Source organism: Hibiscus syriacus, unplaced genomic scaffold, assembly GCF_006381635.1.
Source record: "Hibiscus syriacus cultivar Baekdansim isolate YM2019G1 unplaced genomic scaffold, ASM638163v2 tig00000340_pilon, whole genome shotgun sequence".
In the NCBI taxonomy this organism is placed as follows: Eukaryota; Viridiplantae; Streptophyta; class Magnoliopsida; order Malvales; family Malvaceae; genus Hibiscus; species Hibiscus syriacus.
In genome coordinates, this window is record NW_024061783.1 from 13843199 (window position 1) to 13866469 (window position 23271).

At 38.0% G+C, this 23271-nt stretch overlaps 1 protein-coding gene across 5 annotated transcripts in view; it reads right to left on the minus strand.

Annotated features, from left to right (window-relative positions):
- LOC120204817 overlaps nucleotides 1-23271 on the minus strand; it is a 35359-nt gene that overhangs the window by 845 nt on the left and 11243 nt on the right. Inside the window, exons 6-15 of one of the 5 annotated variants that reach the window (XM_039204849.1) lie at nucleotides 14312-14911; nucleotides 12775-13530; nucleotides 11750-12031; nucleotides 10672-10827; nucleotides 10160-10545; nucleotides 9366-9822; nucleotides 8833-9162; nucleotides 7446-8184; nucleotides 7284-7342; nucleotides 965-1432 (exon numbers count right to left, since the gene is read on the minus strand). In XM_039204849.1, coding sequence (XP_039060780.1) covers nucleotides 965-1432; nucleotides 7284-7342; nucleotides 7446-8184; nucleotides 8833-9162; nucleotides 9366-9822; nucleotides 10160-10545; nucleotides 10672-10827; nucleotides 11750-12031; nucleotides 12775-13530; nucleotides 14312-14911 — 4233 coding nt within the window. Of the gene's footprint in view, nucleotides 1-964; nucleotides 1433-7283; nucleotides 7343-7445; nucleotides 8185-8832; nucleotides 9166-9359; nucleotides 9823-9937; nucleotides 9997-10159; nucleotides 10546-10671; nucleotides 10828-11749; nucleotides 12032-12774; nucleotides 13531-14311; nucleotides 14912-23271 lie in introns of those variants that run through there. The other 4 variants (XM_039204844.1, XM_039204837.1, XM_039204831.1 and 1 more) reach the window with 4 other exon arrangements.

Below are 23271 nucleotides of genomic sequence, written 5' to 3' on the forward strand. Positions count from 1 at the left end.
ATGAGAAAGCCAACTCCATTTGCACAAATCACCAAAGCAATGGGCAAACTTCCCAGAAGAAGGGTTGTCCAAAATATGGGAAAATTAAAAAATGGAGAAAACACAAACAAATTGAACCTTTTAATCTTAATCTCAGGTTTGACTTCAATTCAACAACAGTAAAAACCATTCATTTCAGTTTGATTCCAAGTTTTGTTATTTAATTTTTGAAATTGTCCGAAGACTTCATAACTACACTCAAAAGAATTGATAAGCATACGACTTTAACCAATTGACAGGTGGAGAGTCAACTTGAATACAAGACCACAGAAAACCCAAGACTCGGGAGGTATGGCATAACACCAATTGAAGACTTCCTCGTGTAACACAACAGGTGTCAGCATGTTGAAAACCTCATACAGGGTACTAATAGAACAGAACCTACGGTATGACATAAAACCATTTAAAGACTTCCTCATGTGTAGGACAACAGGTGCCAGCATGTAGAAAACCTCATACAGGGTATTATAGAACTGAAGAACCTACGGTATGTTAAGTATCCAACCTAAAACCAATTGACTATTGGTGAAGAAGCTCAACTCGTACCACAAGAAAGCTAAAATTAAAGAAATGTGGGAGAACACACTTGCAAAAAAACAAAGTTGAAAGCCCTTAAGAAAATAAAAAAACTGGGAAATAAACTGTTAAAACTTAATTAAGACCAGTTTTTCTCCAGAAACTGAATGCTAAAATTTAATCTTTTTTTCAAAAAAACTAACTGAATTCATGATAAGCAAAAGGTTCCTAAGTTGTTATGCATTACAACAGGTTGCTAACAGTGTTAAAAAGGTAGTTTTTTTTTTTTGGTTAAGTTAAAGGAAAACAGTTCTAAAAGATCATATCACTTCAAAGTAAGAAATTATTGTTCATCATTTGCCTTCAAAAAATCATGACATTAAATTAATATGCACAGAAAAGCCAGTACCTCCAATATCCCAGGATTTTGCATCACAGTACCAAGAACACGGCGTACAAGTCCATTGTAGACAGACTTGTTGATGGTCCCATCTGCATTCACCCAAGGCAATATAGGCACCAATCGTTCACCTGAAAAAGGCTTATAAATCATCCCCCCATCATTCCCTTTTGATAAACCAACTTTACCATACATGCAGGTTTCATTTGCATTGCTAGTAGGAATTTCATTGGAAGCTAAAGGATGGTCTTCAGGAAGATTAAGAATGGTAACTTTGTGCGCATCACCGCTCCCCGATAACATTGCAGACTCAAGACTCAGATTTTCTTGCTGAAGGATTAAGTTGCCACCATCCTTTTCTTGGCATGTTATTGACAAAGACGGTTTAAGATCTTGATGGAAACAAGAAACTGTGGAAAGAAAATACTTGGAGTAGTATAAAGCATCGACAACGCGAACAGAGTCATAAGCATTGACCTGTATGAAAGTGATCACAACATCAATGCACAAGAATTTGGTAATGAAGTTAAGAAATTGTCTAGTGCTTTGAAGAGAGTATAAACTACCAAGCAGTGCTCTCGTCTCCTCCTTCCTAAAAAATACCACTATTACAAAAAACAATACAATTTTTTTTTTGATAGAAGATAGGCCTCATTAAAAACCCTCTTCATATCCTACATGTTATATCAGTAACATGAAGGACATAGGAAGGAGGAAAAGAGTGCCTCTGAATTTTATTAATCTGAATCATAACGTACAACCAATTCCTAATCATAGACTGCTTGTAACATAAGACTTAAAAACATAACACATACTGCAGCAGTAAATCCAGAACCCTAAAAAAACTGACTAAGCACAGCAACTTAAGAACCACACCACATTACCACTAGATCAACCTATACCAATTTTTGCTAACTGATCCACTTCCCAGTTAGCCGCTCTCAAAATATGTCTTGAAATGATGCCCTTTTCTTCCACATAAGATGCTACACCTCTAACCATGGCCTGGAATAAAGGGGTACACAAATCTGGATTTTTAATCCACTTCAGAGCTGTTGTCGAGTCCGATTCCAAGATAATCCTCTGTCTTGGAGAAGAACCTATTTCTTCAATGAGTCAAACCTCTTTTGATCGCCATTAGCTCTGCAAAAATAGGAGGACCGCCTCTAATTTTTTCTAAGAATGAACCAAGTAACAGACCCCTGTCATCCCTAATCAAACCACCTATTCCACCTTTTTCCCATCCTTTAGCCATTGCCCCATCAACATTAAGTTTAAAGAAACCTTCTGGAGGAGGTACCCACTTAGTAGGAGAACACTTTTTTTTTCTGAAATCCTCTAGAATCTGCCAGTTTTAGGTCTCCAACTAGAGAATCAAAAGGGACTTTAACATCCTTAAATCTCACCCCAAACCAAGAAGCAGTTCTGAATCTAGACAGAAAGAACATTGCAGAATCCACCTTCCTTTTCTGGAAAATAATCTCGTTTCTGCATTTCCAAACCAACCACACCGCCGCCCTTGGAATGAATTTCCAAATAGTAGATGTCGGAAATAAATCATCCCACGTCACTAGAAAGTCTAACAGCTTCTTAGGAACCACAAAAGAAATGTTCCAGTCCCTAAAAAATCGAGACCACAGAATCCAAACCACCTCACAATGCAAAAACAGATGTGAAATTGACTCCTCACACTTCCCACACAGCGGACATAAAGGATCATCAATCCCAGTCACTCCCCTTTTCAACAGTTCCTCCTTAACTGCAACTCTTTGATGTGCAATTTGCCAAACAAACGCTTCTACGCGTGGAGGAGCAACCCCTGTCCAAACATGCCTATCCCAAATACCCTCTTCTCCATCATTGAGCTCCTGATCATAAAATTTTGTGATACACAATTTAGCTGAAAAATAACCCTCCCCATTTCCTAGCCATATCCAACAATCTTCCTCCAATAATGAAATAGTTGTGCTGTTCAACAAGGAAATAAGCTGCAACCATTGCTCAACCTCCCAATCCACCAAATTCCTTCTCATTTGTACATCCCAAACCGAACCGGAATTACTGTTTATCCTAAATTCTACCACCTTACCCTTTTTGTTATTCTACAATGCAAAAAGTCTCGGAAATCTCTCCTTTAAAGGAACCATATATCATTCCAAAACTCCACTAATTCTCCATTTCCAGCTTTTAAACACATGTTTTTCCTAAGGCAGTCCCCAAATTCATCAGTTGAAAAGAAATTATTTGCAACACCTCTCCATATCCAAGACATTTTAGCTGTGCAATTGTTCCCAATCATCATAGAGTTTGGATCCAAATTATTCACACTGCACATAACTTTCTTCCACCAGGAGCTCTTCTCTGATGCAAATTTCCAAACCCATTTCCCCATTAAAGCCCTGTTCAAAAGCGCCAAATTCGGAATCCCCAAACCTCCCAATTTCTTTGGCTTGATCACCAACTTCCAATTCAACCAATGAATGTTCTTTTCTGCAAAGCCTCCCCATAGAAAAGCTGCCATAATCGAATTTAACTTGTTGAAAACAGTAATTGGTATCTGAAAAATAGATAGGAAATAAATGGGGAGAGAGCACAAAACGGATTTCACCAAAACAGCCCTTCCAGCCAACAATAAGGATTTAACCTTCATCCAGCTAAGGTGCTGTAGAATTTCTGCACAACAAATTCCCATAAGGCAAAAGAGTTCCTCTTTGCCCCCAACGGTAACCCTAGGTACTCCGAAGGAAAAGAACCCTTTGAACATCCTATTTCCTTTGCCCAAGCATCTAGAACCTCCTCCTCCACATTAACTCCAAATATTCTGCTCTTAGTTAAGTTTAACTTCAACCCCACCAATAATTCAAAAATCACCAAAACCCTTCTAACATTCAACAAGTCACGAATAGTTGCCTTACTGAAAATTATTAGATCATCCGCGAATTGTAAATGTGATAGCATGAATGAGCGATCATGAGAACTTAGCTCAAAACCTGAAAACAACCCCTTATCCACTGTTTTTGCCAACAGCAAATGCAACAATTCCCCTCCCAAATTAAACAGCATCGGAGATAACGAACAACCCTGCCTTAGTCCTCTTGAAGGGTGAATTTTCTCCGTTGGATTCCCGTTTACTAGGACCAAAATGGAAGCAGTTGACACACATTTGTATATCCAAGAGCACCATCTAACTCCAAACCCCATGTTACTCATTATTTTCATCAAAATCTCCCAATCTACCGAGTCATAAGCTCTCTTAAAATCCACCTTGAAGACCACCCCCTTCAAACCTCTCTTCCTCCAAAAGTCAATGCCTTCATTTGCAATCAAGGAGCAATCCATAATGTGTCTCCCCAGGATAAAAGCAAATTGAGAGGACTTATAACTTCATTAATTCATAAACCTTTGAATTTTTTTATAACAACCTCCAAGGCTAATAGGACTAAAATATTCTAATCCCTCCGGATTCACCTTCTTAGGAATAAGAGAAATGAAAGAGTGATTAATTTCCTTATCCCATTCCTTCCCCTCATAAAACTCCTTAAAAAACAACTTAACTTCTTTCAAACTTGGCTAGAATTTCTTAAAAAACCCTAAGTTTAACCCATCAGGTCCGGGCACTTTGTTGTTGTCCGAATTGGCAATTACTTCCCAGATTTCTTCTTCAGAAAATGGCCTTTCAAGAGCCATTCTTTGCTCGTTCGATAATTTTAGAAATTCCAAGTCCAAATCTTCTGCCTCCAGTGTTTTTTTTTTGTATAAACAGATCCTTATAAAATTCCACCACTGATGATTTAATCCTACAAGGATCTGAGGTGATTTCATTCCCCACTTTGAGGGACTTTATACAGTTCCTCCTACCTCTGCCTCCAGCAAATTGATGAAAAAATCTTGTGTTATTGTCCCCTTCCAAACTCCACTTCACTCTCTATTTTTGTAATCAGATCGACTTCAATTTTATAAAGGTCCCACAGTTGTTTTTTTGCCTCAACTAGTTGCTTCATAGACACCACAGGTAATCCTTGCTGCAAATCAATCTCCAACTTCTAAATTTCTTTTTCTAAACTGCTAATTTTTCCAGGAAGTTCTAGGTAACTCTTATTAGACCATCTCTTCACAGCTTTTTGCACCCCTTTAAGCACACTGGAAATTGGATTTTTCTTCTCTACTTTACACAACTTAAAAAGTTCATCCTCCATCATCTTACTAAACCCCTCTTCCTCCATGACATAGTTGAACAGCTTGAATGGTTTAGGACCCCAATTCAAACCCCTCTTTTCCAGCATAATCAAATTATGATCCGAAATAGACCTTGTTTGAAGATGTTGGGTTATCATTGGGAAGAATAACAAAAATTTCTGATCCACAAGAAATCGATCTAATCTCTCATAGATTGGGACATTCCTGTTATTACACCATGTAAATCTACCTCCTGCTAAAGGTAAATCTACCAAATTAGCACTGCTCACAAAGTGTCTAAAAACATTCATTGAAACCAAATTAACTTCACCACCTACCTTCTCTTCTCCTGACAGAACATTAAAATCCCCTCCAAGACACTGGGCAGTCTGCATTTTCCAAAAAAGAAAGCAACTCCCTAAAAAAATCTCTTTTTCAGAATTCACGCTCGGTCCATACACATTTATAAACCAACAAGACCCTGAGAACTCTTCAGTAATTCCTCTTACTGTCAAGAATCTGCTGTGAATTACCTCTTCCTTAACATCACATGCATTTCGTTCCACAAAGTAATTAAGCCTCCAGTAGTACCTTCAACAGAAGATATTGCCGAACCTGTCAATAATTTCACGCCCATTTTTCGCAATAATGAAGGACTAACTAACTCTAATTTCAATTCTTGGATAAATAAGATTGTAGGCTTCTTCTCTTCAACACACCTCCTAACTGCTCTAGCTTTGACCCTCCTACCTAGACCTCGTACATTCCAAGACAAACTTTCCAATTTGACATCTATATCAATCTATAACCTTACAAATCACTACCCCTTAATTACTCCCATTTACTTCTCTCTCCTTATCCAGTGTTACTGTTCTTTCCATAAAATTTTGTTTTCCCCCTCTAAATTCCCCCCTAACATTCCAGCACTCAAGTGCCTCGGCCCCTCCAGCAACCACCCTTGAATAAATACAATCTGAACTTGTACCTACACAGCTCTTTGCTCCCCTCCTTGACCTCGAATAAACACGGTTACATGAGCCTCTTCTCACTTTGCTTCCAGCCCCACTGTTTCCAGGAATTCTTTGCTGAGACACCAATAAAGGCTCACATTGCAGAGGAGCCCGAGACTGCTCCTCAATAATATCTGCAGTGGAAATGTGACACCCCCTGGTTATTCCACCATTCTCTTGATCCAACCCACCCAACACTTGTCTCACCAGGCCTTTCCGAAGCCCATTATCACAGTCAACTATGTCATGCCCAACGGAAACATCCCCCCTACTCTCATCTTCTCTCCCTTCCTTAAAACCTTTTGACTTTTGCTGCTGGGTGCAGACAACTTCTGCTATTTTTTTTAATTTAAGCAAAAAATCAAACCCCCTCGATTTCTGTGTTTTTTCCTTGTTTGGAACCTTGAACCCATTCCTCTACCCTATTTTGTGTGTCTGACATCTCCTGAAAACCCACATGACCTTCCTGCTGTAGCTGAACATCCCCATTGCTCCAGTCTGAGATGCTCTCTTCCCATGGATCCTCTGAAACAAAACAATACAATTGACTGGTTGTAGGTTTGAATCCTACATGGGGAAATGCGGTTCATTCCAAATTAAAGAATTCAGAATGCCAGAATGAAATGGTTAGCTAGGACCATTAAGATCAATATAACCCATTCCTTGTGTCTTAGTTTCTATTGCATTCTATCCAAATTAAAGAATTCAGAATGTCAGAATGAGAGGGTTTGCTAGGACCATCAAGATCAGGTAACTCATTCCCTGAGTCTTCACTGCTATTGCATTTTATCTCATTGTATCACATTTTTTGTGATTTTTGACGATTACCATCAATACCTTAGTGTAGGTATCCAGGATAAATCTTTGTTCCATAGTCCAAGGGCTACTTAAAACCAGCCAATTAACAATTCTCAAGATGTATTGGTGCTAGCAAATGTCTCAAAGATGCAGTCATTGATGCCCCATTGCCGATTTGTTTTAACATTTTCTACTGTCAATGCTGGAACATGACTACTAATAATTTAACACATTCCACAATAACCTCTTCCTTGCAACTACCGGCCAGAAGCGACACAGGGAATTCATGTTTGAGAAAAATATTACATACTAATACACAATTTATATTCCAATGGTGTAACAACCTTGATAGCTCGTCCAAATGCTTGGAGCGTATCAATGATAATTTCAGGTGTCTTTTCTCCTGCAAGAGGAACATCTCATCAATGAACTGAAAGTTACATGCATATATCCTCTTTCGTAAGTATAAAGATGAGCCACAAGTACAACAATGACAAAAGAAATACCTGGCAATTTGACAAGACTATAAACATCTTCTATGCTTAAACCTTGGTCCCCAGCCTTCTGAATTTCAGAGCAAACAGCCTTGATGATCTCAGGATCAAAGTGATCACCTTGTCCTTCATCAGAAGGATCTGACAACAGATGCTCAGTGTAACTAGCCATATCTTCCCAAGGTGAATCGCTAGACTTCGATGCTACGGTGACATTACTATTGAACTCGAGCATTTCCTTTATATGGTCCAAATTAGTTGAACTTTCATCATTCAAAAGCTCAGGATTTAATGTCTCTGCATCCTTGAACAATTCTAAAGCAGTGGCTGTTGGAAATGTTGTGCAATACACGGATACCATGATTCCAGGAAAGCCCTTTTCTCGTCGTGAAACAAATTCTCCTTCTGCAATGGATTTTAATTTCTTAGCCTTATCTGCATCACATAATTCATTATCCTCAGCTCTACGTTTAAAGCTTCTCAAGTCTTCAGCTTCTCCAACACCTTCATCTGGTAAGCATGGGGAAAGAGAAAGTTCACCAGAAAAAACCAGATAAAACAAATGGAAAATATCACCACATTGCAAATCTGCAGTCAGATTAATTCCCCCTTCCATAAGTTCTTCTCTTTCACGAATCCAAGCAGAAAAATTAGCTGCTCTCTTGCCTGTATTGCAAGGAAATGGAGACTTGGAAATACTGTGCAAGAATTGTTGAGAAAGTACAAAAGGTTGACCGCAAGTACCACCAATCTGCCAAAAGTTGAAGAAAATAGAGAGTCAGAAAATACAGGTAAATGAGAGAAATTTGAATGGATAGCAGTACATTAGAGAGAAGATGAGACTTCAAGGAGCTCGTACAGTGACCAAGGGAATGTAAGACGAAGTTGAATTACGATAACGGAGTTTCCACCAAATAAAGACCAGAAAACAGCAGACTAATATGACACTGTTTAACTTGATTAATAAGATATAAAGTACGACCCACCCATCCCTTTACTGCTTTAAGGTAAAGGCAGGAGATGGAGTGTTATAAAGTTAAAGAGAGAATGGGCCCCAAAAGCCAACTATTAAGACTCCGAAGATGTTTTCGTGAACATCATCAGATTCTGTTAAAATGAAAAATAGCTCTCGAGAAATTCAAGAACGGTCTGAAGTTGACAAAAACCAATCACAAAGGCTTGAAGGATGTCTTCTCAAATCCATAAGATTGACTGAAATGAAAAGGAACTTCAGAAAAAGTGCTGAGTGTAGATCTTTATTTAATCCTAATGCATCTTATTTCATAAGATTAAGAAATACGCTCCTTACTAAGCGCAAAACAATAAGACCTCTATCTCTATGTAACTTGCACAGACTGCTATAACAAAAAAAATATAGAAATTACAAATTGATATTTACCATAATTTTTCTATCTCTAAGATAGCTAAAAGCTGCAAATAGATCATGCTCTGAATAACGATGCAAGGTTTCTGAGAGATAATTTGGAAATTGTGGTGCTGTAGATATGCTCAAAAAAACAAGCTTAAATAGTTCAACAGCGTTAGAAACAGCCAACGATTCGTGTACTTGTCTGCCAATGCCATTTCCTACATTCCAAAGCCTAACTAACTTTTGACGAAAGCGATGGTGTTCTGAACTTCGAATAGAGCCTTTGCGTCGACCAGCACCAGGCATTCCTATATCCTCATCTTGGGCGGTTGCCAGAACCATTTCAGTTCCCTGTCGTTCCTGCCAGGAAACAAGAAAGAACACAACAATTTCAGAGTACTTATAAGCAAGATAAATATAATATACCAAATATCAGGAAAGAATGCCCACTGATGAAAAACAATAAAATCTTTCCAACTGCAATTTGATGAATTTATGAAACTTTAGGAGAACTAATGGAATAAACATATATATGGGACCTAAAAATAAGGAATTACATTAACCTCAGAATTCATGTTTATACTCGACCACTCAGCAGATATAGATCTGACCCTTGTAGAGGCGTCGAGTTTAGTAATCTGTTTAAAACGAAGAACATCCTCCAAAGCACTTTTCATTTTTTTGTCGTCAAAATCATCCCATCTTTCCACCTCAAAGCTTGCATCTTCGTCATGTTCGATTCCATTGGAGAATTGAATTGCTGGAAATCGAAGAAGTCTGCAATCACTACTGCCGGATGACTTATTTTGGTTTTTCTCAAGATGCCTCATAAATCGTTCACTAAGCATATTGCATAGCTTCATTAATGCTTTCCTAAATTTTTCACTTCTATTTAGGGATGCCATTCTTCTTGAACAAGCATGAGGAGGTGCTGGTAGGCCAGCAAGTGAAGTCCAATCTACACGGTGAACTTTTGCCCCCATGGCAGCACGATACCTTGCATATTGGGTTATCAATTCCCTGCATAGACCAAATTAATGCGAAACATGAAGAACCACAATATACTGTAAACATCTTCCTCTTCTAACAGTCACTAAACTATATATATCATCAAGTAAACCAGATAGACTACCACCAAATGCATAAAAAAAAATCCCCAAGTCTCTAAAACCATCTTATATCTTAATAAAATTCCTGCTAGGCAAGCATCAATAGTTGAAGATAAGTTACTCATGTACCTAAATAGAATAATATAATAAATCTATGTTTTTTTAAAAAAAAGTGCTCCTAAGTCCAGTTTCTATTCAGTTTGTTTCTCATTTGCACCCAGCCTAGAGAATATATTACTACATTCTACCTGTCCGTTTTATCTGTCCATGAGATTCTTTTTTTACGCGTTGGCTTCATTTTTGGAAAGAAATTTTGGCTAATTAAGGAATAACACTCCTCATCCTCTTCAAGTGACCCTAGCTTATCCATGGCTTCAACAGAATCAGCTTCCTGATACGCTTGGGAGACAGCAGGTCCCGCTGGAGCTAAAGAATAGTCTTCTTTTAGTCCATCAATGCCATCAAGTAGTGCAGCAACCTCTCTTTCTTTTGATTTCACGGTTGAGCATCTCTTTCTTTTCCGATCAGATGACCGTTTATTTCTTTGTCGTTGATACTGCTCTTCATTGCTATTTGGAAAACCCCGAAATCTATTTAGGCGCTTTTGCTGCTTATCATAATATACACGAAGCACCTGTAAATAAAAAATAAATTGTTTTAAAGCAAACAAATGATAAAAGCTGATTTGACACTATCGGTTGCGCAAGACAGCAGGGAGTTGTGGGTTGTATCAAATAACGCTAGGCAAAATATAATTTACCTGCTGTAAGGTCAGATTAAGATCCTTTGCAATTTTTTCACAGTCTCTATATGAAAGTTTTTCATTTAAGTCATCCTTCACAATTCGCTTTAGGAGCTCAGCACGCTGATCAGCTGTCATAACTCGATCCGAGACCCACGATCGATTAAGGAAAACCTGAAATAACCACTCTCTAAGTCTGCTTTTACTTTTCACATAGCAGGCTATCACAATGGATATAGATGCAAGAAACACCGTATGTAACTTATAAAAAACAAAAAATTGTTATATTTTAAACTCATTTTCTATTGCGGTGGGTCCTGGTCCTCCTATGTTAGCTGAGCTGAAAGCTATTAAACAAGGAATTGATTTATTCTTTTCTTCTGAATGGGCATCGAAGGGTAGATTAATCCTAGAGAGTGATTGTAAAACAGCAGTTGATTGGATTTTGTTGCCATTTTCTGCCCCTACGTTTTTCAGTACTTTGGTTGGGGAAATTGGGACCTTAGTTTCTGTTAGGGGTATTATTGTTAGATGGATTCCTAAGAGTTGCAATTCGGAGGCAAACAAGTTAGCTAAGGAGGGGAATGGTTGATGTTTATAGTTTTATGGTTGGTTTGGTTTGTATATTATTTCGGGAAGTTTATTATGTAAGATGTAAGATTATGTAATTCTGGTTTATTAATAAGATGAGGTACTCTTTTCCTCCTTCCGATAGTTGCTTCTTCCACAAGAGCCAACTAAGAAGGAGGTTTTTAATGAGACTTCCTATTCCTATAAAAAAAAACAAAAAAGTTGTCAAACCGTGCCGAACGCTTATAGCCTACACGAGAACTGAATACACTTATAAATAGGAAATTCTTAATCATCATAATACACACACACTAATACCTGAAGTGACAGCTGAACGTAACATCACTGACTATCATTGAAAATTTTTAAAATGAGTTGAAATCTAATAAATTCAACAAGGACATCTCCTATTTTTACAATCTTTTCTTACAATTAAAATTCAAAATAATGACTTTTATGTTTTATTTGTTCAAATATTAACATAAGCCATGAATTTTTAGTCTACAAATTTCTGTCTAGCTCGTACCTCATGAACAGCAGATCCAGGGAATGCATGTAAAGCAGCTCTTGGGTCAGCAGCTGCATAGCAATATTCCAAAGTTTTCCAATAGTCATCAACAGCTTCTCTATTAGACAAGATGAAATCATGCCTGATTCTAGGACGAAGATCAAGAGATTTAGAAGTAGATGTGGCAACCCATGACAGTGGTTCCTCTATGTAAGGTTTAAGCTCCATAGCATGGGTCAAATTGGCATGTGGTACCTTTAATATGTTATCTGAACATTCATCAGGTACCAGCCGAATCAACTACATCATCAAATAATGTCAGTCAAAGAAACAGTAACATACGATACAGAAGCATAGAGAGAAATTAATCCAGAAAGAATAATTTAGAATAATATCATCCATTAAAACATGTCCCCTAGAAACCTTTTATAATTTTTTTCATATGAAAATATTACGCACTCTGCATGCTCAAACAGTAATTACGTTCTACCAATATATTATTGGAACATATTCTATCACCCATCTTTTCCAGCAATGAAAACAAAATATGCTGCAACTTATCAAGTAAATTAAAATTCATGCAAGACTGCTCAGAATGAACTCTGCTAATGCCTACCAAACTTTGCTATCATTATATTCCTAATAGCCTACGTTCATACAAACAGCTACAATGGAAGAAGACATGAAAAAAGGGAACTCTTCAAGCAGATATTTCAACCATCAATATAACATTAAACCACTCATAATAATAACTACAAATAAGGCATTCTTCCAGAGCAGCTACCACTTATTTTAAGTTCAAGGCTTGAGCCCAAATGTTAAAATTTACATTCTAGGATCAATAACTTAAAGCAGCCAGCATTGCCCTACAACAAAGCCACTAATATGTCGACCACATAATTGGGTAGAATACAACCCAGATTATTCATAGAAAAAACAACTAAATGATTTCAAAAAAGAAATCATAGTGATTGCCAGAAGAATGAAATATTCCCACATGATTAACCATTTAACCTACTGGAAATTTGGCTAAGTAGTTGTACCTTCAAGCGCCTTAGGATGTCAATGAGCAAAGAAAGTCTTACAGTTGCCTGAGTATCCATTAGAAGCTTATACTCTTCAATGTGAAGATCAGAAAGACAAAAGCCTTTGTTACACTTTGCAATCATATCATCAAACTTTAGAGCAGTTCCCACAACTTGTAAGAAAAGTTCAAGTGGAATAGCTTTTATGGCCGCTTCCAGTGAAAATAAAATGCATGAACCGTGAAGATTTTTCTGATCATGTGGGTGTTTGTCAAGTGATAAATCATCATCCCAACCATGAAAACTACTCAAGAATCCCCATAAAAACCGATGCAGCAGTTTTGAGCGTACCATTTTTGCCAGCACAAAACCATTGGCACGAATGGCTTCTGATTTTGCAGCTTTGGCATCTGACTCAACATGGCCCTGAGTTCTCTGGACACCATCTAACACAGGAATTGAATCATTGCTTTTGAGCTTCGATGTTCCATGGCCACGGATTTGCATTTCAAATGATCTCAATCTGTCATGAATTTCACTTATCAGCTCTTGATGTAAAGCTTCGACAGATGGGTGCAGAACCACCTGAGTAATACGGCTTCGTCCACAATTCGTTACAACAGGCACATTAATGTGCACGCATTTGCAGTGCCCTTGTTGCTGAAGCTTCTTTAACAATCGATCAACTGTCTTCCTGTCCAATTTTGTGCTCTTGTCCTTCTCAAGTTCCACAAGCCATCGATACAATTCGGCTCTCAATAGAAACTTCTCATCCTGCACAAGGAAACTAAAATTATATTTGTATCTTGGGAAAACATTATGGATGGGAAACAAGGTTCTAATCACAAACTATGTTACCCAGGCTGGGGGGGAGTATCAAACACGGGCATGTCTCTAACATAGGTATACTCAAATTTTTTTAGTTTTTCATGTTTCTGGAGGATCGTACCCGCATACTCAAGTCCATATATATGTCAGACAGACGGGTTGAATATGGGTACCATGGAACATGAAGAGTTTATGTAACACAGATCCCAATGTAAGCCTCCAGTCCAGTGTTGTCAAGGAGTATGCCAAGGCATGCCTGTGCCTTCTACCTCAACAGTATTCAACAAAAGTGCCTCATACCCTTTCAGGCCAGGTCCATTTGATGCACGCTTTTTTGCAAGGCAATATACATAAAAAACTGCCTGATTGAGTTTCTCTTTTAAGTTTTTTTTTTCACTTTTTTTTATTTGATAGACCTTTACTAGTAAGAGACTGTAATATCAAACTCTATACTTCGTAATATTTGAGCATTCAACAAACATTGACCATAAGGAAATCATGCATATTGACCAATAAAAAATTGCATGTTTTGTAGATAAATTAGACTCCACTTTGGAGTTTATTATATAAAGCATATTAGAAAAACTCACACATAGATACTTACTTCACTTAGGTTAGCATTCTTTTTGCGGCTTGCGCCTGAGACAATATAAGGGTTAAGCGCCTATAGTGCGCCTTGCACCCTTGAAAACATTGCTCCAGTCAAGTGGTGGCATAAACAAAATACCTGTAAACGTCCAAGTATTCTTTGCTCCCTTTGAGCACCATCAGCAGTCAGAGCTTGACTTGAATATGGCTGATATGAGCCGGACTCAGAAGGCCTCATCAAATCAACACCTATTGGTTTTGGAGGAGAAGCACATATTGGGCTTTCTGTCATAACTAAATCAAGTTCTGCATCCTGGGCAGTATTACTTTGCTCACTTGGAAGCCTTTGCGCGTTGTCAGAATATAGAACAATATGGTTAGTTTCTCCAAGGGAGCTGCAGGAAATTTCAGTATCATTTTCCATATCATTCACTTTCACGGGAGTAAAAGAACCGACTGCAGATGTTGAAGGATTGCATTCTATAAGATTTTGGTTCGATTCATCAGGCACTTCTGAATGGCCACAATCAAGAACAGAAATCTGCTTGTCATCACCGGCATCACTTGGTTTAATCAAAAATGCATTTGATGATTTACAATAAGAATTCCCAGATGTCCAAACTCGATAAACTGTAGTTTTTTTGTGGCTTTCAGCTTGCAGGTGCATCCCAAACCGAGAGAACATGTTGAAGAATCGAGAATAGCTCCTTTTCTTATCAATTCCAAGCCTCTCACAAACCTGCTCATACCATATATGAATTTAGAGAGGTTAGAGTTTGGATACAAATGACATGCTTTTAAGGGGAGTTTCATGCAAAAACAGTCACTAAAACTACACAAAATAATATGGTTAAAAATAAAAGAAGCCAAGTCAAGCTGAAATAACTATAAATTAGATAATTACAGCAATGGAGCAGACAGCGGTTACAGCATTTTTCAGGCGGCATTGAATGCGCATGAGTCAACAGTTCATCTATTACTTCTTTGGGACAAATGAGTGGTAGAGAGCAGTGGCCCCAAGCTTACACATGTCATGCATAATACACATGCATTTCAATTTTTGAATCATCCATGTAGCATCAAACATGAAAACACTACAATTAAATTTAGGAGATAACAGTTGGGAAGAAAGAAACCTCGTAGGAAGCTAACTTGAAATCCATAGCCTATAAAAAACAGGCTATGTTTTCTGTTTTTCAATAAAAATCTCGACTAGAAAATTTCTTTTTATTCTCTAAATTTCTCACATGGTATCTGTTATGAACTGAGGAGAATGAGAAGGAAAAATCGAAGAAGTGAAGGTTTTAGAAAAAGAAAAGCAGAGAGATTTCAGAAATCAGAATTAATTCATTCATCAGGTATCTTTCTCATCCCTTAGTCACAGTTTTTATTTGATTACAATGTACTATAGCAAATAAGAAGAGGACAGTTGTATAACTAATTCTTAACAAACTCCTTGCATCTGGATATTTTCCTCCTTTGGGTTTTTGACTGGATCCACGTCTGAGCCCATCTCCCCTGCCCAACTCTTCTTCTGCTGGAGCTCCAGGTAATTTCCTTCAGCCCTCTAATTAGAGATTGAAATCCCTAATTCCCTTATCTCTTTTCTCTCAATCCCTAATTCCTCGTCCATTTCCCCCAATTCCCTCGCTTCAATTCTAATCTCCTCGTCCTGGTCTTCTCTTGCTATCGTGACAATACTCCCTCCATTAGCAGATCCTTGTCCTCAAGGATCGAATTCGGGAAACTGGGCACGCAAGACTGTATAATCTTCCTAGGTATCATTTTCAGCACTTAAATTCGTCCAGTGAACCAATAATTGAGTAACAACACGGTTATCTTATTTGAAAATTCTTTTGCTTAAAATTTTCTCAGGAAATACTTTCAGTTGCCCATCATCTATTACCTGAGGAGGGTCTGATGAAGTCACTATCTTCTCTCCCAGTTTCCGCTTCAAGAGACTGACATGGAAAACAGGATGTATTTGAGCAGTTTTTGGTAAGTCCAATTTATAAGCAACCTCACCAATCTTTTCAAGAATTTTATAAGGGCCATAAAAACGGGCTGCTAACTTCATGTTTTTTCTGATTGCCAGGGAAGTCTGCCGATATGGTTGCAGTTTCAGGTACACCTCTTTTTTTTTTATAGAAGTTGGAGGTCTCATTAAAAACTCCCTTCGTATTCGTTCACATACTAAGAAGTATGTTAACGAACATTGGAAGGAAGAAAAGAGTACCTCAAAGTTTATTAATAATAATACCCAATACAAAAGATAACACGGAATATCCTCCTATGGTGATATTCACCATTACAACAAACACCTTAAGCTCATAAAACCTCATCCAAAGTCACAATCGAATCACCTTATTTCTAAATACACCTCCAGCAATAGAATTAAAACAACGCAACAGAACATAATACAAAAGGGACGCAACACCTGCAACCATATAAACTAAATCAAAACACAATTAGAGAGACAAGATCTAATGAGATTCGTCTTCTTCAGGAGTCCAAGAGTTTGGCTTGAATGAAGGCTCTATCTCATGCACCATGATCTTGAAGGAGTTGTCACCAACCTTCAATTCCAACGTCGCATCAATTCTCGCACCAGCCTTTGCGAGGACTTGAATTTTTGCCCGATCAAAGGATGATGGTGACTGACAGCTTTCATCGATTGCTAGTAACTGACCCCAACAATCAGCAATGTTCTTGAAAGTATCCCAATTCCATACGTGAAACGGAACACCCTCGCAAACTAACCATACTCGGCGACACTCCATTACCAAACTCTCTGACCAAGCTTCGACTATAGAGAACCACTCTGCGAGAGTCTTTGATTTATCGTTCTCAACACTTCTCAATGAAGCAGAGTCTTCGAAAATCATTAATACTGCATTACCAGCAGCTCTCATTAAGGAGAAGCCAATGAGGCCCTTTGCATGCATTTGTCTAGCGAGATGACCGATTTTGATAAATTCTTTGCACCATCCCACTAGACAATTGCTCAACACCTGAAGTTTTTCTTCATCTATAACGCCTTCAGCTTTATAATGATTCTTCCTCGAATCATCTCCCATCTCAGACTTACGAAAAACACCTGTCGAGGACTTTCTCCAATAGGAATGTCGAGGTTTGAATTTAGCGAAAGAAACTCCAATTTTGCTGTCGTCGATATGATAGCCATTCATTTTTGAGATCGCTCTCCTTGCTTCTTCGATTGATGCGAAGCGAATGAAACCAAAGCGAACTCCTTTTGAATTTCTTTTATTTGGAATAAAAGCATCAAGTACCCGACCGTGAGAGCAAAATAAAGATCCAAACCTCTTCCAACGGATCTTCTCTGGTAAATTCTCAATAAATAACGTTCAGGTACACCTCTTCTCCCACATCAAATGTTCGTTCACTGCGATTTTTATATCAGCTTGCTGTTTCATACGGTTCTGGGCTTGCTGTAACTGGTCTCTAACAATTTGCCTAATTTGTTCTCTGTCTTGTAATAATGTCTGAACACTGTTGACATTAGATTCAGAACACCATAACATTGTAGGAGGTTTATATCCATAGAGTGCCTCAAAAGGGGTAATTTTAAGTGTTGTATGATAGTTTGTATTATACCACCATTCAGCATGAGGTAACCATCTTGCCCATTGAGTAGGTTTTAGGAAACACAAACCCCTTAAGTACTGCTCAAGACATTGATTCACTCTCTCGGTTTGACCATCCGTCTCAGGATGGTAAACTGTGCTAAAGAGTGTGCTGGTTCCCAGCTGCTTCATTAGTTCTTTCCAAAAAAGACTAGTGAAGGTCTTGTCACGATCTGAAATGGCCATCTTAGGCTGACCATGAAGCTTATAAACATGATCTAAATATAAATTTAGCTACTTCCATCACAGTGTAGGGATGAGAAAGTGCTAAAAAATGAGCATATTTAGTCAGTTTATCCACTACTACTAAAATGCAATTCTTATGCAAAGAATTAGGTAAACCTCCAATAAAATCCATAGTTATCACCTCCCATGCTTGTTGAGGAATTGGAATTGGTTGTAGCAGCCCAGGTTTAGTCGCATGCTCCACCTTAGTGCGTTGGCAAACTTCACATTTTTGTACATAATTAGAGACCATGCTTTTAAGTTTAGGCCAATAAAAATAAGATTTCACCCGCTGGTATGTAACTTGAATACCCGAATGCCCTCCATGATGAGAGTCATGTAAAATCTGTAGTATCTTCAATCGTAAAGCACCAGACTGTCCGACATAAACTTTGTTTTTGTAACGCAACACCCCCTTTGAATATTTCCAATTTGGAACACTAGCAGTGTTAATAGTTACTGCTCGAATGTATTCTTTAGCATCAGCATCATTTTCATAGCTTTGTTCAATGTCCTTAACCCAAGTCGGAATTATAATCATGGCACCCATCTTTTGACACTCACCCACCTGCACAAATTATCTTGACAAAGCATCAGCCACAACATTAGTACGCCCTTTTCTATATTGAATTGTGTAGTCCAAACCCAACAATTTAGTCAATCCTTTCTTCTGAATTGTTGTTGTGAGTTTCTGCTCTAACAAATACTTCAAAGGCTCGTGGTCTGTTTTAATGATAAAGGACCACACTCGAGATAATGTCGCCATTTCGAAACTGCCAACATAATAGCCAAATATTCCTTCTCATAGATAGAAAGGTCCATGTTTTTAGGGCTTAAAGCTTTTCTAAGGTAAGCCAAAGGACGACCTCCTTGGGATAAAACAGCCCCATACCTTCTGAGCTTGCATCAATTTCTAAACAAAATTCTTTAGTGAAATCAGGAAGAGCCAAAACTGGAGCCTTACATATTACTTCCTTCAATTGATTAAAGGTTGTCAATGCTGTAGGAGTCCATGTAAAACCATCCTTTTTTAACATCATTGTAAGTGGCCGACTAAGTGCACCATAGCCTTTGATGAACCTTCTATAATAGCATGTTAGCCCCAAAAATCCCCTAATAGATTTTAAGTTTTGAGGAATTGGCCAATTTTTCATGGCTACAATTTTTGATGGATCAGTGGAAACCCCTTGAGCATTAATAATATGGCCTAAATATTCCACTTGTAGTTGGCCAAAGTAACATTTACTCTTCTTAGCATATAGCTGATGTTGTGTCAATATTTCCAAAACTTTTCTCAAGTGTAGTGCATGAGCAGACAATGTAGTGTTGTACACTAATATATCATCAAAAAATACCATAACAAACTTTCTCAAATAGGGAGTGAACAAATCATTCATAAGAGATTGAAATGTAGCAGGTGCGTTAGTAAGATCAAAGGGCATTACCTTGAATTCAAAATGTCCATGATGAGTGTGAAAGGCAGTTTTGTAGATGTCTGTAGGCTGAATTCGAATCTGCCAGTAGCTAGACCTTAAGTCCAACTTAGAAAAATAGGCTGCTCCATGTAATTCATCTAATAAGTCCTCCACCACTGGTATTGGAAACTTATTTTTTACTGTCTGATTGTTTAATTGTCTATAATCGACGCAAAATCTCCAAGAACCATCCTTTTTCTTAACAAGCAAGGTGAGGCAAAAGCGCTCTTGCTTGCTTGAATGACAAAAGCTGCTAGCATATCAGAAATTTGTCTTTCCACCTCTTCTTTTTGATGATGTGGAAATTTGTAAGGCCGCAAATTGATGGGGCTGCACCCGGTTTAAGTATAATTGAATGGTCATGTACTCGTTTAGGAGGTAATCCTTTAGGTTCGTCAAAAACTCCTGCAAATTCTGCTAATAATGGTTGTAGCTCATGAGGTACCTGCTGCTCATCAGTTTCCATAGTTGGGAAATAAATTTCTCCCAATAAATCTGGATCCTTGGCAGTAATCTTTTGCATTTTGTCATTAGAAACTGTTTTCATAAGGAATGGTTCTTGATGTCCTTGAATAGATAGTTGTTGTCCCTCCTTCTCAAAAGTAATAGTCATGGCATTAAAATCCATAAGGATTGGACTATATTTGCGCATCCAATCAACTCCAAGAACCATATCACTACCTCCTAGATTAAGTACCCAAAAATCATGAAAAATTGATGGCCTTGCATAATCCAACATAACTGATTGCTCTTAGCGGAACTGAATAATTTCTCACCATTAGCAACTGTAATGGCTAGTGGTTGAGTTGAAACTAACTCAGTACCAGCTTTAGCCCACTTAGGAGTGATAAAGCTGTGTGTGCTGCCACTGTCAATAAGAATATTGAGAGGTTTGCCCTTGACCAAGCCTTGAATTCTAATTGTAGTATACCCAATGCTACCTGTGAGAGCATTCACTGAAATTTCCAGATTCTCATCTTTATCATTTGAATCTCCCAAAACCTCTTCTGTTATGACTGCATCTTCCTGGTTATCCAATTCCTCCATAGCATTCAATTGTCTTAACTTGCATTGGTGGCCTGGTTGAAATCGTTCACCACATTTGTAACACAAATTATTCAATCTGCGATACTCCAGCAAACTGTTCTTGTTAGGAGGATTTGGTAAAACTTTCTGTGTTGTTGGAATAGCAGTAGGTTTGTTAAAATTTGTTTGGGTTGGATAGGGTGGGAATCTTGAATTTTGTTTCTGTCTTTTGCTTTCAAACTCCATTGAAATCTCATATAATTTCGCCTGCCTGCAAGCTTCAGTTACTTTTTTAGGGTTGAGAGCTTTGACCCTATGTTTCAACTCCTCCTTTAGTCCACTTATGAAAATGGACACAAAAATTCCTCCCCCAAGGTTGGATTCTGCATTAGAATGAAAGGTTTCAGCTCTTCAAACCTCACTTGGTATTCTTCCACTGTTCCTTTTTGAATTAGCTTACTAAATTCTTCTGACATCTGCATACTGCATATCACTAAATCGATGACTTAAGTCTGCTTCGAACTCATGCCAATGTACTCGATTTTTTTGCATGATATAACCATCAAACCATGATTCAGCTTTTCCCTCTAAATACATTGCAGCTAACTCAACTCTTTGCTCTTCAAGAATTCCAAAGAGATGAAAGAACTTATGACATTTTTGCACCCAGCCCATTGGATTAGTTCCATCAAAATTCTTTAGCTCTACTTTAGGCCTAGGAAGTATAAATCCAGTGTTTCCTACTACCCCTCCCTGAACCATTTTGGCCCCACTATTATCCTTTGTTTGATTTTCCATCCTCATATTTGATTGATCCATTTGTGACTCATAGGGTTTAGATTTGAGGATACCTGGTTCATCCATATTGTACGAGAATCTGGACTTATCATTAATCACTGTCACCATCACCGGTTTCTTTCCATCAACCTTAGTTTGAGTAGGCGTAGCAATCTGCTCCTTTTCTGAGCTTGCCATGTCTTGCTCATCGTTCCTCCCCGTTAATATTCGTAGGACTTGTTCTATATAGGCTTGATTGGTGTTCATCTTCGATTCCAGATTGTTTAGACGATTGTTTTGCTCCTCCTACCATTTTGGAGGTTTTGTTTCATCACTGACTTGTTCTACCCTTTTTGATAAATCTTCAATCTGCTGCTGAATGGCAGTAAGTTCAGCCGACTCTGCCATAACTTAATTCTTTTTCTGTTTTCCCAGTTTGCTAATGCCAGGAAATTAGGCTTTGTATACCAATTGTTATGAACTGAGGAGAATAAAGAAGGAAAAATCGAAGAAGTGAAGGTTTTAGAAAAAGAAAAGCAGAGAGATTTCAGAAATCAGAATTCATTCATTCATCAGGTATCTTTCTCATTCCTTAGTACACAGTTTTATTTGATTACAATGTACTATAGCAAATAAGAAGAGGACAATTGTATAACTAATTCTTAACAAACTCCTTGCAGCTGGATATTTTCCTCCTTTGGGTTGTTGACTGGATCCACGTCTGAGCCCATCTCCTTTACCCAACTCTTCTTCTACTGCAACTCCAGGTAATTTCCTTCAGCCCTCTCATTAGAGATTGAAATCCCTAATTCCCTTATCTCTTTTCACTCAATCCCTAATTCCTCGTCCATTTCCCCCAATTCCCTCGCTTCAATTCTAATATCCTCGTCCTAGTCTTCTCTTGCAATCGTGACAGTATCATTCTAGGTTATCAAACCTAGAACATCATGGAGAATGAATCCACCTTCATCACCAGAGCTCAGTGAATCATCCCACCAGCACAATCATCGACACCTCTGATGAACAGCATCTAAGCATGCTCGTACAACAAAATACTCTTTATTTTGCATATATGGCAGAAAACAATAACTTGAGATATTGGATAATAGATTCTGAAGCTTCAGATCACATGACAGGGAATCTTCGTGTGTGTCACAAATTCAGTCCACAACCTAGTCTCTCAATTTTTCAAAAGGCAGATGGATCACTCTCCAAAGTGGAAGGGATTGGATCAGTTCAATTAACAAAGGACCTCCTTCTATCCTTTGTCCTTTATGTTCCTGAATTGGTTTGTAATCTTATTTCTGTTAATAAGCTATCTAGTGATTTGAACTGTGTCACACAATTTTATTCCAATCTTTATGAATTTCAGGCAGTGGAATCAGTAAGGATGATTATCATTGCTGAATATAAAAAGATGAGTGAGTCAAAAGCGTAGAGAGAGAGTGAAATGCCAGTCTGCCGCAGGGGAGAGCTGGACTGTTTTCGTCGATAACCTTAGTAAGAGGTTATCAAGAGGAGCGTTAAGGGAAATATTTCATCATTATGGTCAAGTTGTGAGGATATTCATCCCAAATTTTACAGAGAAACCGAAATATAAAAATTCTACTTTTAAGTTTGTTCAGTTTGCCAGTGTAGAAGGGAGGAGGACTATACAATTTGTTAATAGAACTTGGATTGATGGGAAAAGAGTTATAGTAGGTGCAGAAAAATATCAAAACAACCGAAATGGAGAAGCTACTGAAGGCATGATAAAGATGGATGGATCTAAGTTAAAAAGGGTTGAGAAAACAACTAGAAAGAGCCATGTTGAATCCTTGAGAAGCTTGAGGGATGGTAGATCATACAAGGATGTGGTGAATACGATTAACAGAAAGTGTAGTGAAAATGTTAATGAGGAGAATAGGGAAAGGTCAATAAAGGCTGCAAATGGGTTTAGGAATGTCTGGGAG